This window comes from Rhinoraja longicauda, chromosome 12 (genome assembly GCF_053455715.1).
Source record: "Rhinoraja longicauda isolate Sanriku21f chromosome 12, sRhiLon1.1, whole genome shotgun sequence".
Taxonomy (NCBI): Eukaryota; Metazoa; Chordata; class Chondrichthyes; order Rajiformes; family Arhynchobatidae; genus Rhinoraja; species Rhinoraja longicauda.
The window spans coordinates 24,109,269-24,128,450 of record NC_135964.1 but is presented as its reverse complement, the minus strand read 5'-3'; the positions used below and the strand labels follow the sequence as shown (position 1 = coordinate 24,128,450).

The 19,182-nt window shown below is 38.4% G+C and overlaps 1 protein-coding gene across 6 annotated transcripts in view; it reads right to left on the bottom strand.

The window, feature by feature from the left end:
• Positions 1 to 19,182, bottom strand: part of usp9 (ubiquitin specific peptidase 9) — a 185,580-nt gene that overhangs the window by 50,260 nt on the left and 116,138 nt on the right. For 4 of the 6 annotated variants that reach the window (XM_078409184.1, XM_078409183.1, XM_078409185.1 and 1 more), the window contains 9 exons: positions 16,998 to 17,118; positions 14,882 to 15,012; positions 13,914 to 14,192; positions 13,284 to 13,409; positions 10,502 to 10,519; positions 8,899 to 9,024; positions 7,740 to 7,906; positions 2,283 to 2,391; positions 1,942 to 2,088 (listed from right to left, as the gene is read on the bottom strand). In XM_078409184.1, the coding sequence (XP_078265310.1) occupies positions 1,942 to 2,088; positions 2,283 to 2,391; positions 7,740 to 7,906; positions 8,899 to 9,024; positions 10,502 to 10,519; positions 13,284 to 13,409; positions 13,914 to 14,192; positions 14,882 to 15,012; positions 16,998 to 17,118 (1,224 nt within the window). The remainder of the gene's footprint in view (positions 1 to 1,941; positions 2,089 to 2,282; positions 2,392 to 7,739; positions 7,907 to 8,898; positions 9,025 to 10,501; positions 10,520 to 13,283; positions 13,410 to 13,913; positions 14,193 to 14,881; positions 15,013 to 16,997; positions 17,119 to 19,182) is intronic. The other 2 variants (XM_078409187.1, XM_078409186.1) reach the window with 1 other exon arrangement.

The following is a 19,182-nucleotide window of genomic DNA, read 5'->3' as shown; positions in this document are numbered from 1 at the left end:
TCAGCGACATTCCGCTAGTATCACTACATTGTTTACTTCCATGCATGCACGTTACAGCATTGTAGTATGGAACACTTGGGATATCAGATGCTTGTGCATCTGACCTCATGTTCTGCCACTGAGTGTAGGGTATGTTTATCCACTGAAGATGATAGACCAGATATGCTTAATATTTGGCTTTTCAGCTGGTTAATGTATTTTTCATGACCACATTTATTTTCCAGGGAATTGTTGACCATCAAAATGTCTTATTTCAATTTTTTTCAATTTGTGTTTTTTGTATTTATTTTTTTAACTGGCATATTTTTAATTCTATCTTTATTGAATAGATTTTATTTACATTTCATCTTTTCCCAAAAATTTAAGATCATTGGTGAAATTAAGAAAGGCTTTAAACAATAAATCTACTATAAAGTCTTTAGGACAGTCTTGGGATAAGGGCAGTCAAAATGTAATAAAATCTGAATTGGTGTCTCGACCCAAAACGTCACCTGTCCATTTTCTCCAGAGATGCTGCCTGACCCACTGAATTACTCCAGCAATGTGTGTTTATCTTTGGGATAAGGCATTTCACCACCTGTGATTTTGGTATCTACCCACAAACTGTTCTGCTTTGTGGGACAATTGCAGAAATTAACCTCTGTTGTTGAGAGTCGTACAGTTGTACGTGCAACTGCTGGACTAATATGGATGTGTTCACTGAGCATGGTACAGTTTGATGCATTGCATGCTGACCGTGTTATGCTGTTTGCAATGTATTTTTCTATTTTTACCTATGATTCACAAAATAACTTTGCTGTACTACACCGAAACAAGATAAAGAAAAGAATGTTATTATAATTACGTGATGCAATACACTGGAGTACACACATACAATGTCCATGATAGAAAGAGTAACTGAACTTTTGATCCCAGAAGCAAAGTACTTCACACTTCTGTTCTGCCAACTTGAATTACAATAAGCAAAGCAATTTTGTGGATTCTATGGAGAAGTAAAATCCAAGTACGGTTCATTCCTGAACCACTGCAGCATGTTACCTTACGCACAAGAAGACAATTGGCAAGAAGGTTAACAGTGAGGAGGAAAGTTCAAGTCTGATGGCATAGTTTGGTCAGTTGGGGGAAAAAGGCAATCCAGAGAAGTTTGGGGTATTACATTTGGGGAGGTGATATGCGGGAAGAGAATGTAAATAAATAAGACAATGAAAGATTTTGAGGAACAAAGTTGCAGATATCGCATTAGATGAAAGGTTTCATTGCATTGAAGATAACGCAGGGTAGATTTAAGAGAATACAGGAAGGACTGGAAAATTGTAGCTGTGTGGATAGATTAGACAGGCTGGAGCGGGTTTTTTTTTGCAAAAGAGGCAGCAGAGGAAAATGTAATTCAGGTGTACAAAATTATGAGATATCCCAAAAGAGCAAACAGGATGGATCTATTTCTCTTACAGTGGTCAAGAATTAATTGGTATTGATTTGAAAAAACAAGTATTAGAATTCAATACTAGGGGAAGGTTTCTCACTCACAGTGAAGGGGAATATAAAACACAGTGGCTGAAACTATGATAGAAGTAGAAGTCTTTATTGAATTTAATAAGTGGATGTATATTTTTATGAGCCGTGACCTGCAGGACCAATAAAAGTTTAGAAGGTGGGATTAGGTTGCCTTGTTTATTCTGTCACCAGTTCAGATACCATAGCCTAAATGACCAACAGTGGCATTGTAATTATTTGATCATTTATCCAATAGTACCAGAAATTAACAATAGGAAGGAAATTAACATTCTGGCTATGATGGGTCACATCTCAATAGGGGATGACCAAGAACAGGGGACAAATTTCTATAAAATTAAACATCCTGCAGACCAATGACTAAATATCATCAACCCTCACTTTACATTCTCTAAAATCTGACTTTTCTAAACAGCAAATTTTACTCACTCTAATCCTCTTGAGCCAGTCAATTTCATTGTTGAGCAGAACTTCTGCGTTAGGCAGGTTAATGTTACTGTTGTACGCGTAGTTAAGCAGATGCCTTAAAAGTGTGAAGTAATCTGCTGAATGTTTTGCTCTCTCTCTTGCAGTACTCTGGCAGCAGGAAAACAAGTAAAAAATTAAATGCTGTTAATATCATTACTGCTGAATAAAATGTAAAATTTAGACAAGTTTCAATGCAATGTTTACTGATAATTCCCCATTCATATTTGTCATCTTAAATTTAAACTTCAAAATTAAACTTAATGTTATCAAAGTGCTTTATAAAGTTTTGAAACGTTGCTTACTGCTAATACTGTGAAGAGCAGAGTAATGAAGAATAGCAGCGGCCGATGTCCCATACAGCATCTGGTAGCCATTAGAAAGAACTGCTCTTGGGCCATCTGCCTAACTGCTCTGTAAAAATTGAAAGAATTTGGCTTTTAGTTTGCATTGCTATAGCATTTGAATATTTACAAATTATTTAAGGCTTTGCCATTTTTTTCAGTTTCCTTACATTTTAAACTATTCTTGCAAATGACTCTAGTTCACATGAAAGTTGGTCAGTCCCTTGGTCTGCGTCCAGCATTGAAAATTAAACAAGGAACCTTTAAATGAGGAAGGCAGGTATTTCATGGGAAAATGCTTGATGATACAGATGCTCTATTGTAGTGCTCAGGGGAGGAGAGTGTGCCTTGTGATGGAACCTCATTAGAGGTGGAGTAAGTAACAGAGAATGAATGAATGAAAAAGATTGGTGGGGTGAAGGAGAGGACAAGGGGAACGCATTCTCCTTCAAATGGTGAGGAGAGCTTGAGAAAAGATGTGCGGAATATAAAAGATGTGGGAAATAGTCCTTTAAACTATAATAGAGAGAAACCTTATGTTGAGGGAAAAGGAAGCCAATAACTTCAATATATATTGTTTCCTCACAGCAGAGACAAAGGTTTTTGAGAAACAGGAAGACCAAGTGGAGACTTTTCAAGAAGCAGAATAGTCAAGATAGCTATGGAGGTTGGGGCCCTATAAGATGTTCATTGCTAATCTATTCCCAAAGATTGAAACAGAGATGTCAAGAAAGGGAATGAAAGAGGAAGAAGTGGAACATGCGAGTGTGACAGCAGGGTGGAAACTAGTTGTAAAGATATTGAAAATTTCCAGTCTGTGTGAGTGCAAGCAGCAGCACCTAAACATAGCACAAAAAGTAAGGAAATTTGCGTTTGGTAGATTATTTCTGTTGTAACAATGCTTCTTGGCAATAAATCTTATACCGTTGGAAAGCCTGCTTATTTCCCTTTTAAATGGTGCCACATTTGCAAGGAACATGCATTTGTGGGATGAGCAGCACAGCTGAGTATGTGGGTTGCGCCCATGAAAAATCTGCCAAATCTTCTCTGCCAATGCCAAACAGCTTATTCTGCCATTGACTCTTATTCGGTGTTGTTTGGTGGATTGGATGATTGAAGTCTGAAGAAACAAGACATATTGGCAATTTAACAATTTATTCATTCAATAAACAGGAGCCTCAGTAGTGTGTGGAAGAACCATACACAGCCACAACAGCCTGGCACCTCCTCCTCATGCTGGTCACCAGCCTGGTCACACACTGTTGTGGGATGCCATCCCATTCTTCAACCAGCATTTGTCGCAAGTCAGCCAACGCGGTTGTGTTGGTCACTCTGGCACGAACAGCACGCCCAAGCTGATCCCACAAGTGTTCAATGGGGTTGAGGTCAGGACTGCTGGCAGGCCATTCCATCCTCTCCACTCCCAAATTCTGGAGGTAGTCTCTGAGAAACCCTGCTCTGTGGGGGCGAGCATTGTCATCTTGGAGGATAGATTTCGGTCCCAGACTGTGGAGATATGGGATTGCCACTGGTTGCAGAATCTCATCTCGATATCTCTCTGCATTGAGATTGCCTCCAATGATGACAAGCCTCGTTTTTCCAGTGAGGGAGATGCCGCCCCACATCATCACACTGCCTCCACCAAAAGATGTTACTCTATCGGTGCAGCAATCAGCATAGCGTTCTCCGCGTCTTCTCCACACTTTGACCCTATGATCCAACTGCCGTAGGCAGAATCTGGACTCATCGCTGAACATAACGTTCTTCCACATGTTCAGGTTCCAGTGCACGTGTTGCCGACACCAGCGCAAACGGGCCTGACGGTGAAGGGCAGTCATGGCAGGCCTCCTGGCAGCCCTATGAGACCGGAGATCGGCTGCGTGCAGTCTGTTCCGAATTGTCTGGGCAGAGAGCCGTCGGCCATATCGTCCTGCAAACCTTGACTGCAAATCTGTAGAAGACAGCCTACGGTTCCTAAGTGCTGACAGGGTGAGGAAACGGTCTTCTTCGGGTGTCGTCTTCTTGGGACGCCCACTTCGCGGCCTGTCACTGACATCCCCCGTTATATGGAACTTGGCCTTCACTTTGGAGATGGTACTAGGGCTCACTCCAAATAATGCCGCAACTTGGTTTTGCGGAACACCAGCTTGAAGTTGCCCTATCGCACGGGCCCTATCCAGATCAGTCAAACGTGGCATGCCGATTCTTGGAGCAGACACCTACTGACCACTGAAGCAGGGCCCATGCTCACAGATGCTGCCAATCAGGTGCCAATCAGGCACCTGATTGTCAGCACCTGGGGGTACCAGAAGCTCAAAACAAGAGTCAATAGCAACAGCAGAATAAGCTGTTTGGCATTGGCAGAGAAGACTTGGCAAATTTTTCATGGGCGCAACCCATATACTCAGCTCTGCTGCTCATCCCACAAATGCATGTTCCTTACAAATGTGGCACCATTTAAAAGGGAAATAAACAGGCTTTCCAACGGTATAAGATTTATTGCCAAGAAGCATTGTTACAACAAAGAAATAATCTACCAAACACAAATTTCCTTACTTTTTGTGTTATGTTTATATAGTCAGCAAAGCAATAGAAAAGCTGTTGAGGGAAGGGACCCAAATAGGATTGAATCAAGGACTACTCTACAAAAGAAAACAAGCTTAGCTTAGGCTCTCAAGCGTTCCCATTGCTGCAACCCTGGCCTGACAAGAAAGTGAGTGAAATTCAAGGAGTATGTGTTCCATATAAGATATATAAAGCGACAAAGTAGAGAGGTAGAGAAAAAAGGGAAAAGTTGGCTTTTTGTTCAAGGAAATAAAGTGCCCACATCTAGCACACAATGGCAGTTTCCAGTTTGTTTGTTGCAACCGGCTCATCTCCATTGGCTGGTGAATCTTTCAATACCTTTATTCTACACCAGGATTGGCTGAAGGCCATTCAGCTGTCTTTTTGCAACTATATCCAGAAAATCATGAAAAATAATCTTAAATTACCCCAACTATTTTGTTAACAGAAATTGCATTCAAATTTTGAACAGCTTCCAATTATTTCCTTATTAAAAGTGCAAATAATTCTATAATCTTTAATTTGAAATGACGAAAAACTGTCTCAGGACAAACTGACCAACGCAGCAACACAAACTGATTTTTGACCATGAAGTTTTGTGAAATAATTGAACCATGATTGAATATTTACAAAATATTATCTAAATGGGGAGAGAATCCAGAAATCGGAGGTGCAAAGGGACTTGGGAGTGCTGGTGCAGGTTTCCCAAAAAGTTAATCTGCAAGTTGAATCAGTACTAAAGAAAGCAAACTCAATGCTAGCATTTATTTCAAGAAGGCTTGTATACAAAAACAGGGATGTAATGCTGAGGCTCTAAAAGGCACTGGTAAGGCCGCATGTGGAATATTGTGAGCAATTTTGAGCACCATATCTGAGGAAGGATGTACTGGTTCTGGAGAGGGTCCAGAGGAGGTTAAAAAGAATGAACCTATGATGCGCATTTGTCAGCACTGGGCCTCTACTCACTGGAGTTTAGAAGAATGAGGGGGGACCTCATTGAAACATACGGAATAGTGAAAGGCTTGGACAGAGTGGATGTTTCCACTAGTGGGAGAGTCTAGGACTGGAGGTCATAGCCTTAGAATTAAAGGACTTTCTTTTAGGAAGATGAGAATTTTCTTTAGTCAGAGGGTGGTGAATCTGTGGAATTCTTTGCCAAGTCAGTGGATATTTTTAACGCAGAGTTGATAGATTTTTGATTAGTACAGGTATCAGAGGTTATGGGGAGAAGGCAGGAGAATGGGGTTAGATGGGAGAGATAGATCAGCCATGATTGAATGGCGGAGTAGACTTGATGGGCCAAATGCCTTAATTCTACTCTTATCACTTATGACCTTATGACTTAAACAGGCATGTGAGTGAGGTAAAAAAAAGAGGAAAAGAACGGAGCGCTTGCGCGAGGCGTACAGTGGGGGTCAAAAAATTGGAGAATTTTTGTAGATTTACACATAATTACCAGTTTCAAGCCTCTTTTAGTGCATTTCAAAGTAAAAACAGACATTACAAAATAATGTGAATATGTCACTGAATACCTTTAACAGCTAAGACTGCAGCTGTAAGTTTCATTCTGGGAATCGTCATCTGTTTTAATGGTGCCACTCTGGCCTTACCCATTACAAATGCAATGGGTCAGTCTCTGGCTGACCCAATGTCAGCACCTCCTTGGCTCACACCCCTCTCTCTGCCAGCACGTACCCCACTGCCCATACTCTAGCTCCGCCCAGCCCCTACGTAAGCATTGCATTAACTCTATAGTGTCCAAACTACAGCAGGATACAAGGTAATAATATCAATAAGCAAAAATAACTAATAACTGCAAAATGGCTCCTACAATACCAATAACATTTTGAAGTGAATTCACACATTAATTGATAATCAGCCCAAAAAGGTTGTAATTGGCTTTTCTGCTGTGTTTTATATTTTAACCATGTCTTAATTAATTTAGTTTATATTATCTTACACTTAAATTTAATATTTACTCTTCACAGTTCCATCACTGACTTTCTGGCACTCTTGGTTCCAGAGCTTTGCTGGTTTATCCAGCCGGCCAAGGAAGCCGGCTATGGGGATAGATTTGCTGGCTCCAGCTGGGCTGGAGTTCCAGAGCCCCGGCCGCAGGTTGCAAATTCAACCCACCGATCGGCCGTGGAAGTCCCTATGAGGTCGCAATTGGCTTCCTTGTCCAGCCCAGCTGCCACATTTTCGGGGAGACTTCCAGGGCAAGGGCAATTTTTCGCAGAACCCCTAGCGACCTCTAGGGAAACCCAGTGTTCATTACAAATCTATACATTGTTTATTCTCTTGTTTTTTTTCGATCCGATTTCGCCGTTGGTAAGAGTGATTTTGGCAAAGTGAAAAACGCGGAAATCATGCAAAAAGCGCGGAAAATGGATTTTAAAAACACGGCAATCCGCGGAAACGTCACATGCCTGCTTTAAATACAAACAAAAATCCACGTTTATGGAACTTACTTCTTACGCATTATATTTTGAACACCAAGATCTGTGCAGAACCAATGTACTGAGCCTGAACGTTTCTTATTTTCTGCTTTATGGTAAATTAGGTATTTAATTGAACATCTAAATTGATTCCTGCAGTTTTCTTATGCGTCTCCACTCTTGCACCAATTTAACCATCTTAATGTCACCATCAACTGCAGTATAAACCAAAAATGCAAATTTCCTCAACAGGTTCAATTTTAAATATTTCCTCTCTACTTATTTAGCCTTCCTTGTATCTCAACAATTAAACTTATTTTGTATGAATAAATGAGGCAAATTCAGGTATGTAATTCTATTAGCTGTTATCCAGTATTCCATTGTATTAGAATTGGTAGTTATAAAAAGTACTTACTTGCTGTGACAGTGGAGCAGCAGATCAATTATGAAGGTCTGCCATGCCTTTTCTTTACTAAGTGTATCTAGTGCTGTTGGAACCAATGCAAAGCATAGTGTCATCACCTCCAGGGCTTCACAGCACACGTGCTCATCTTCAGAATCTGGCTCACTTCCTGCATTTGTCTTTAAATACAAGAAAATTCAATTTAAAGGAAAAGTTTACATCAGGAACCAAACATTTAGATTTTTTTTTTTCAAAAGAGCTGTATTTGACTGACCAAATGATTTTAGAAAAAATTCCCTCCTTCAATTTCCCACAAATACATAACAACGTGAAAGAGAGCAATGATATAAATAACAGAAATAACAATGAGAAATGAATTTTGTTTCTGCATGGTTTAATTTAGATTTCAATAAAAATACAATTTCCCCTGACATATAACATCCAAATTAAGATATTCAAGTTCTATAACTCTGTGTTTAAGCTTCACATTGTTATGAAATGTTTTTTTCTCCAGTCATGCCATGTTATTTACTTTCAATAATTAATTGATTATCAGTTTACGTAAAATGTTACTGGAGAAACTGCCATGTCTCTAGTACATAACAGAAATGACATTTCCGTTTTACCAAACACCTGCTTTCTGTCTGCCAAGGCCTGCTGGAGTTCTCAGCTGCTAACCATTTTAACCCCCTCTTCGCATAGCAACCTTTATTTCCTTGGCCTGCTCCATTGCCAAAGTGAGGCCACAAGCAACCTGGAAGAACAGCATCTCGCATGTTCCTTACATATACCGCTTGAGTACCTTACAAGCCAACGATATGAACACTGGATTCCCCAATTTGAAGGAATATCACCCATCCCACCCCCCTCTCTTTCCGCTGCTCCATCACCCCAGTGGGTAGATTTCTCCCACCATCTGTCATTACAGTGTTAAAGAGAAGTAATCACATTTACAGTCAAATCGCTATGGATTCGTGAGGTGTTGAAGATAATACATAAATTTATAAATATTTTATAGGTGATTCTCTTTAGAATTTCTTTCAATATTGCGCCATGACTTCAGCAGGCATGCTTGAGCTCAAGCACATTTTCCAAAGTGATTTTAGCATTCCCAATGGATATTAAAGGAAAACTGTACTCTACAACTTTAAAAAAAATTAAATTGACTTACTTTTTCATATATTTTGCTGATCTCTTCACTTGAACTGAACACAAGCTGTATTGAGCCACAACCAGAGGCCCAAACAATTTTTTGGACTGCTCTAATGACACAAATATCTGGGATGTATTTTGAAGCCTTGGAAAAAAAACAATCATACGATTAAAATAAAAAATAAAATTTGTGCTCATATAATGCTGAACAGTTACATTTTCTTGACATGATACATGCATAATCATAAAGATGAAGATATCTTAATCTTTCTTAAACTCCTGCCTTTTTATATTCACAATCAAAACATTTTGGTTATAGGAAATTCAGCATTTTATAAATTAGGGCTTACAGAAGACTATTTATTTCTTTGTACTTAAATATACTCTAATCAATTGGCATATCACACACATTTCTGCAGATGACACTGAATATTGAAAAAGTGGATGCCAATTACAGGCCAGATTTGGCAACGTTCAGAGTTTATATTAAATTAGAATTAGATTAAGGCCTTTAAAACTTCCCCACTTAAACAGCAAAAAATTCAATAATTAATTGCAACTGTTGAGAAGGAAAAATAATCCTTAACCTGCTATTACAACAATTTCAGCACTGCATAAGACTTTGAATCATTGGTCAGAAAACAAGTCAGCCATGTGCAATAATGAAAAATAAAGTTAAAGTAAAAATCATGGATGTTCACGAATGCTGATGCTCATTTGTAGCACCATTGCCGAGTTAGTTTGGTTTCATAATTTTAACTGCACATCACCACCAGGTCTGCTGCAATGAACTAACTTGGTTGCCTGTATAGATCATGAAATAATACCCATTAATAGTTTAATGTTTACAATGGCTGCTCTAAATGGTACGTGGTATTAATATTCCAGTTACTGCCTTTCACCGTCCCCACCACAGACCCAAATTTATCTTTCATATTTTTAAACGGTGACCTCAGGAGTAAAGTTCCCTTTGATTTTATTGATTCTGAACTGAAATGCATACTTTCATCCCTAAATAAGACTCCAGAGCAGAGACACAACCACATTTTTGTTACTATCATTTAACATGGGAGTGTTGAAGCCAATGACAACACCTCAACTGCTTTAGTTAATATCAACTAAAGTAGCATATACCAGGCCTTTACAATCCTTCTGGTTAGTTTCACTCAGTAATCACATCAAGTTATAACGATATAATGTGAAGTCCACAATTAATGTTAATTATTTTTAATTTTCCTTTTAATGATATTGGAAAAAAATTACCAGATCAAAAGAAGATTCAAAGATGTTTCTAAATACACTATCTTGAAATTATATTCAGCCAAACAAATCAGGAAATCTTAGTTTATGCAGAGTTAGCTGATAAAGTGGGGCGTTGAGGACATTGCAATTGTTCTCAGCACTCCAGTTTAGAGAAGGAAGATGAAAATTTAGAGTTCCTGCTTCTGATTGCTACCCACAGCAATTGTTTGCTGGCCAACGTGCAAAGGATATACAGGAGGACAGGAATAGTCAGTTGAGATGCCCTCCAATGTCAAACAGCCTGACAGCACTATCTAGGCCCATGTCAAGAATTAGCACTTAAGCAAGATTACAATTGTCCAGAACCCATGGAACCGTACCTCAGCATGAGTTAGTGCCTATAGAAAAGGAAGAATGAAAAAAATTGGAGGGAAAAAAGCAATTAAAATCTCAGTAACATCACTTGAACAACATCAATTCACATAAAATTTATCAATAAATGTTTTGACCAGTTTGAAACTATCACAATAAACATATCTTACAAATACATTTGTTTCAAACATATTATTTTCAAAAATACATTACACAAATAGTCAAAATGCACAAAACAGTCAAATAAAGGTAACATTTACATTTTTTGCAATAACCATGGCGTTTATTCAATAAATAGGCGTAGCATAAATTTTTATTGCCGTTCAGATGCAATAAAATGTTTAATATTAATGAATTCTGAAATCACATTGCAGTTTTATAAAAACTTTAGTTAGGCCATATATGAGGCATAGACAGGATAGACAGAGCGAATATTTTTCCCTGGGTGGAAATGCTAAATAGCAGGGGGCATAGCTTTGTGAGAGGGGGAAATAAAAGAGATGTACGGGGAAAGATTGAGCCAATGTGTAAAATTCTATGTTCCATAATATTTCCATTATGCAGTCACAGTAAGACCTCTCAGACAAATGACATGAATGGCCAGGCATTTCTCTGTAACCCACAGCTGAGGCTCAAGAGCTTTCAGCTTTTCTTTGAGTATTAAGCTATTATATAGCATTTAACAATACATAGTTCTTACAGTGGCATATACTGCACGTGTTACACTGGAGAAATCAAGTGAACTAAACATTCTGAATCCAAGGCAATATGGCTGTAACTGCCAGACAGACAGAAATATCTAAAATGTAAAACTTGGGTAAAATTACAAGTCATATGGCACACTCGGTTGTGTTGGTATCTTTCTCCATCGCAAGCAGATCTCATCTGTATTTTCCCAGACTCCCTTACCCCTTCTCCTTCAACAAATCATGTATTCAATATGAATGGCCGAACATGTGTTTGTGCACCCTGTCAAAGATTTAGGTTCTGAACTTTAGCCTCTTTCGTTCTCTTGAGTGTTCCATGGTTACTCCCTTATGTGTTCTTAACAGCTTTCATTTCTCTCTCTCGCTGTTGCCATTATACAATGCACATGAGTAAATTATCAATTTAATAATTCACTCCAACCACATTACTGCAATGTATTCAAACATTCCCCCTGCTGAAGATTCTGTTGTGGAAATATGTTTGTTGCTAAAAGAACAAATTAATTACAAATAAGTATAGCCATACAGATTAGGTCCATATTTCTAATGATGTAATTAAATGTCGAGTTCATGTAATAAAATCAACCTGGATCTCATTGAATGGCAGAACAGACTTGAGGACCCATTCCTGCTCCTAATTTGTAAACTGACATGGCTCCACTGCGATTTATAAAGAAGCAAATTGGGGAAATTGGTGATGATTGAGAAATAATACGAGAAAAATCTAGATTGTCTTTCAGCTTATTTTTGATAATGAGTCCTAGAATAAGCAAGGACCATGCCTCGTACTTCAGAAGAATTAGAACTGCACAGTCAGCATTCAGAACTTGAGATTATTTAAATAGTTGCATCTGTTTTAGAACAGTAAAGCATAGGAACTCATAAACTTCTTCGATTTTAAAAATTGTTCAATGCCTTGGGAAAGCCATTTCTTGGCCATCAAAATTATTCTACCTCAATTATTTCAAAATTAGGTTATTTTCTCAATTTATTCACAAAATGCTGGAGTAACTCAGCAGGTCAGGCAGCATCTCGGGAGAGAAGGAATGGGTGACGTTTCGGGTCTAAACCCTTCTTCAGACTGAAGACCCTTTCTCCATTAGTTTCCCACAAGCAACTACCCAAAAAAGATTTTATTTTTCCTCTGAATTGTAAATAATCAGCTCATGGAAATGTTTACTCAAACCACTGGAATACAAGTGTTAAATATTACATACACCTATAATTTATTCATCTTTGAAAAAAATGTAGCACCTCTGAAGTTTTCTTTTTTTAAATCATTCACAAGTGTCATGGAATCATACGAGATACAACATACAAACAAGCTCTTCAGCCATTGAATCTACACTGACAATCAACCAGCCATTTACACAAATCTACATTAATTACATTCTTATTCTCATCAAATTCTCCCAAATGCTCACACAGCTGCACACTAAGGGCAATTTACAGTGGCCAATTATAAACTTAACAACCCACATATTTTTGAAATGTGGGAGAAAACCGGGAGCGCACAATGGAAACACGCAATTACACAGAGCATTTAAAATCCAGACAGACAGCACCCAAGGTCAGGTTTGAATCCTGGTCTCTGGCTCTGAGGCACCTATCACCCGCCAGGCATTGTCCCACCCTCGCCTCTTATCCAGCTTTCTCCTCTATACTACAATTAATCTGAAGAAAAATCCTGACCCGAAACAACACTTATCAATGTCTTCTGAAGATGCAGACTGACCAGCTAAGTTGCTCCAGCGCTTTGATTTTTAAAATGGAATTTTTAAAAACTAGCCTCATTTTCTACTTTTTCTTTAACTGCATATGTAGCCACTGTTTGCCCAAGACCTTGGAGGGATGCACCTAGTTCACTAAAGATTGTATTTTTTATATCAGTTAATACTTCTAAAACAACCAACTAGCTTTTAAGGTTCTGCAAGAATGCAGATCTATTCAACACTGACAATTTTTCCCATTATCAGTTATACATCTTGAATTACGTCTTGATAAATATGAAATAACATTTACAATAGTACATTGCTTGACGTTAAAAAATATATTGTTTCACACATCAAAGAAGAACACTTACCTCGTCTGAAATCTGCTGGGCAAGGCGGATGGCTACATTTCTCAACATACATTCAGAAGTAGGATTAGGAATGTTGTGCAGAGCATTTTGCAGCACTACAGCTTGGCTATGTGTAGCATGATTTATCTGTTTTGAAAACAAAAAAGGCAATGTTTGTATAGCACACACTATACTTAATCAAAAATCTGAAATTTACATAAACAAACAAATCGCCAATTTCTATTTCAAATATTAAGCAACTAAATTTAATTATGTTCTCAAAAATTATCTCAGCTACATAAATCAACCCTCAGTAAAATGGAAACAGGAATCAAAATGAAACACCAAAAGTATGTTGAGATATTTAAAACTACACATTTAGAGATAAAGAGGATTTGCATAAGTAACTAAGTCCACATCTTGTATTGGAATTCAAAGGCCAATCTTTAGTAAAAGTCATCCCGATGACTCCATCACCAAAATAATGCATATCACTAAATACACTGCTGTTCTTTGGCTTATTAAATAAATAGGAAAATCACTCTGCCTTAGTGTCAATGTCTCAAAATAAGCCATCATTCTTTTGCCATTTGACATAGAATTATCACAGGAATTAAGCAATATTTTGCATAAGTAAAGAAAGATACATACTGGTGAAACAGTGCTTGATCCTTCTACAACTGGCTGAAATGCTTCTGCCACAGCTCTAACGTGGCCATATCCAACAGCCGTGAGCAATAACTTGGCTATTTTTAGTGCATTAAGATAGGCAGCCCTTCGTGTCTCCACATCAGCATTTAGCAGAAAATTATTCCTCGTAAGCATGCCCAGAACAAGGGACACACCTCCACTTTTTAAGAAGTTATATTGGAAATCACTTGCATCTTCTCCCAAAGGTGCACTAGCAGGCATTAACATGGCATATACTACCTGTTCAGAAATGTGATAAGTTAAAAGAAGCAATTTTAAAAAGATAATTAAATAGTAAATCACTATTCAATATAAAAACAGAATTGTAGCTTTTGTTCTTCTGCAAAACTAATTTAACATTCTAGTTAAATATTGCAGTCAATGAATTATGCCTTGAAAAATCTTGTTACAATGCAGCACAGTTGTGTTCAGTATTCACACCTTCAATTTTAGAAAAGATAACTTTTGTAAGCAACATACAGTTTTAAAGATTATAATCAATTATTAAATTTAGTGTAAAAAATAATGCAATTTTAGTAATCTAAAATAATTATAATTTCAAACACCTTGGAATTCTTAAACATGTTAAATATTACCACATACGTAATCATTTTGGAAGCTAAGTGCACTTAAGGAACCTTTCAAAGGACTTTTATACTTTATTGTATAGCTACAAGAATTGCACGTTTCAGAATCATATCAAATATAAACGACATGTGGAGGAGGTAAAATTAGTGATCTCATAACCTTGTATCCTGTACTCTAAAGTTTCTGGTTTATGGGACAAAACAGTACGCCAAATTAACAGTTCAAAACAGATCAATCACAGACACTGTCAAATCACAGCTTTCCCTCTATTCCAATAATCGCCAAAAAACTGCAGCCTCATGCATGATTTTTTCATAACAGGAAAAGGAGGGTCTACATACCTCAGTCAGATATAACACCTGTGAGGCAGATTGTCCAAAGAAGAGCGAGTCCAAGTTTGGACTGAGGCTGCTTTCACCAAGCTTTGAATGATCCAAGCAAATAGCCCTAAGTTTTTCTACTGTAGTGTTATCTGGAAAAGATAAAACATTAGATTATGTTTAAAAGAAAACTCAATTATTGGAAAGAGAGGCAACAGCATGTTTCCATTGTTTCATTTCAAACATACTCAAATCATACTGTAACAAAAGAATGCCAAAATTTGTTTTTAAAAATCCTGTACTTCAACATAGTATGGAAAACTATGTACTGCTAATCACAGCCTTTAATAAAAGAGACGTGTAAACCTAACTTTGCTGCCTGTGAGAATTCATTTTGTGCCTGTTGACAATTATTTGACTTAATGTCAAAAATATTTCATTGGACATGTCATTAAGATTTTATATAGCAAACCAAATTTTTTTAATGCCTGCATCTGTCAATATTCTACGTTTTCATCATCTGACTTCTCCCAGTGTCCTACCGCTTTTGGACTGAACCAAATTTTCGTATTTGAATATTTACACAATAATTCATCTTAAACTTTCTTCCTTGTAATTTAGGCATTTATTTCCACTATTAACTGTCTTAACTGTACATGTTCAAATGCCAATGGCATGAACCCCATTCAGTGAAATTCAAAATATTAATTGAATAAAACATCTTAGTCATGGTCTAAGTGCCCTTAATCTTTTCACTAAGCAAACACTATTTAAAGTTACTCAGCAACATACACATTATTCACATTATGTAGAGAAAATATTAACCAATAAAACTCTGGGAATATTCCTTCATGCTGGACATAAAATTCAAAGAATATGACCAAGCAACATAAAAATAAGTATCATGCTGGTTCAATAGACTTTACATACAGAGACAGAACGATTAAATCAGTTGTACTTAAAAGATGCACTAAAGAAACTGATACTGGATGACAATACCAGACACATGTTAAATTCCCTTTGCCCCTCTTGAGGCTATGATTAAAACATGATGTCCTAATTTAGCCAGGTTTTAAACCAGTGACCATGACTGCTCTTTATCCAAATACTTAGGCCACCCAGTCACATTGATATTTATACACAGTTGAATTTCACCCATCTCAACCAGCTCCAGAATATCAAATTCACTCCACCAAATAATATCCTAATTCCATACTACCTACATAGTTCACAAATGCTTATGATACTTCTGGATTTGGCATATATATATATATAATTCTGTGGTCGTTTGTCCATGGAAATAGTTTGGGGCTTTACACAGCCAAAATGCTACACGAAAGTGCGACAATTTTAGGCCCATCTTACTCACCATTCCCCGTGGATGGAATAAACCCCACTTTTGTAACTTTTTAAAAACAATTTACCTTATAAACTTTAATGAATGCCCCCCCCCCACCCCCGGAGGACCAGCGGGAGGACCGGCGTCCGTTCCCGACCTGTCCCGTGCCTGACCTACCTCCAATGGTGCAGCGCGCGCAGAGGCGGCGGCAGACGGTCCAACAAGATGGCCGTCGCCCGCCACTCGCAGCAGGAGCAGCTTCGGCTTCATGCCCGGCCGGCAGGAGAAATGGGGCCGAGGTCAGTCCCTGTCCATTCTGGCCTACCCACGGCCCCGGGAGCTGTACACTCTCGCCAACCCACGGCACCGGGACTCGTCCACTCTCGCCCACCCACGGCCCTGGGACCTGTCCACTCTCGCCCACCCACGGCCCCGGGAGACACTCCCCGCCCGGCAACGGGTCCTGCTATCGCCACCGTTCCCCGCCGATCGCAGCCGAGCTGCAGGAGACGCTTCGGATCCGCAGAGAAACAGGGCCGAGGTCAGTGCTTTTTCCCTGTCCCCCCTTGCCTGCCCAAGGGGTCTCCCCGCCTGGTCTAACAAGATGGCCGCTCATCACCGATCAGGGGATGGGGTTGGTGAGTTGGGGTGGGTTGCAGGGGTGGGTAGGGCTGGGAGTGGGGGTGGGGGAGGGGAGACGAGACTTCAGGGTTTAAATTACTGAAATGGCAATACTCACAACCAATGTTACTGGACAACAAAATTGTGTTTTTACCCTTTATTATAAAGACATCTTACCAGGAGGCATGAGTTTCATGAGGACACGAGCACCATCTCTCAAAAGTGGCATGTTTAAGCTACTGCCCAGATCTGCAACTTGCCAGAGGAAGGAAATGTATCGGGGATGCAAGGACATTATCTACAGAACAAATAAAAAATAACAAAGTTATCTAAGTTATAACACGATTACAGCTGAACATGCAAACAGGTGAGACATCATTGCAGAGAAACTTACAGTATCTTAATTTGGAAAAAAATCATCACAAATCAAAAACATGCTGCAAGTTCAGTAGTTTGGAACATCCTTACGATGTGAAAATTATATTTTAAAGTTCTTTCTTCAATTATTTGTGTGCCAAAAATCCTTTTGTCTTTGCCAAACAGGCAATGCAAAATCATTTCTAAAATCAACAATTCTCCTCATACTAGCAGGAATGGAGCTGAAGGTTGAAGTATATTAAGTCCATTATCCACAGAGACTTCCCCAAACTATGTAATTTGTTTGCAATGTGCAACATTGCAATGTTAGCAGATGGTCTGCACAAGCAATCACAAAGTTGATTGTGAACCTAATAATATTTATTCAATTTGTTGATAGATACAAAAAAAATAGCATCTGTCAAAGGAAGTATTTCATTTGACTTGATGCATATTGAATAGAACTGGTCAGCCAATTCCCATTTTCCAGTGTTGCTTAAGAGACTTAAAACACACATACAAGCAATTTTACAACGTGTTGAACACTTCTATCTCTATGAATATTTTCAGCAATGAGTGAAAATCATTCACATCACTCCTCTTACACTCTGCTAAGAAAAATGGTTCTCCTTATTTACTCTACTGCAGCCCATTACCGTCTAGGCTTCTTCAGTTATGCTTTACCAGAATCAGTGAAGTTACAGTTAATAAATATAAACCAACTACCCAGCAAGTGAAAAATAAAAATGATAGGTGCTGGAAATCTGAAATAAAAAGAAAATGTTAGGAATACTTAGGTCAGGCATAAACTATGGGTACAGAATGAGTTTACACTTCAGCAGAACTCAAGCACATACAAAAACATTTCTCGTTTCCACACAAAACGCAGATTCCTTTTATATGAAATTTCCTCCCTTCAAAAAGGTCTTTGCACCCCTTATTCCAATGTGCACTTCAGGTCAAAAACTGAGAACTTTCTCTTATCTTTAATGAAAGCAGGGCTTCAAGGTTACTCCAGGCTTTACAAATGAAAATAGCAACAAAGAAGATAGGCTCACTTAAATTAAACGTTTTTCTGGGGTCACATCCATAATCGCTTTGGACATCCATAGTAACTCCTACCAACTGTGCAGAAACACAAACTCATCGAATACATATCAATGTCATCATTGAAATTGGTAGGTGACTCATGGATTTAGGCATTATCTATTCAAATGACTGAGACTGGAGAAATTTACTATGTAGCGTCCAGCAGCAAATTTTACAAGAATTATGCAACTATCCATTTACTGTGTGCAGCGCTCATTAAGTCTTTCATGATCTTCTCAACCACAGTCCAAAAGTTTTCAATCAAATACCACTTTTCCAAAGTAAGTTCAGACCCATCTGTAAAGATGCAGAGGACATCTTTCAAACCAATGCAATTTGGAGAGAAGTCTGTCCTGTTTTCATAAAAACTGTTTGTTCCTGGTCACAATCACATCTCCTCAATCATCCTTTTACTAGACTATACATTCAAGTCCCACTTTAGAGTCCAGAATACAAATTTTAGCTGACAATGCAGCACTGATGCATGCTAAGTTGTCATCAGTGCTACCTTTGGTATCAAATATTAAATGGGACCTATCTGCACTCACAGGTATACATAAAACAGCTTACAAGAAGTGTGCTGGTTAATATTTTCCATCAGTCAACATCAAAAATATTCAAAATTAATTTAGTCATTAGCATGTTATACACAAATTGGCTATTTTGTTTCCAAGGTCACAAAAGTAACTGCACTACACTGCGGCACGGTAGCGCAGCGGTAGAGTTGCTGCTTTACAGCGAATGCAGCGCCAGAGACTCAGGTTCGATCCTGACTACGGGTGCTGTACTGTAAGGAGTTTGTAAGTTCTCCCCGTGACTTGCGTGGGTTTTCTCCGAGATCTTCGGTTTCCTCCCACACTCCAAAGACGTACAGGTATGTAGGTTAATTGGCTGGGTAAATGTAAAAAATTGTCCC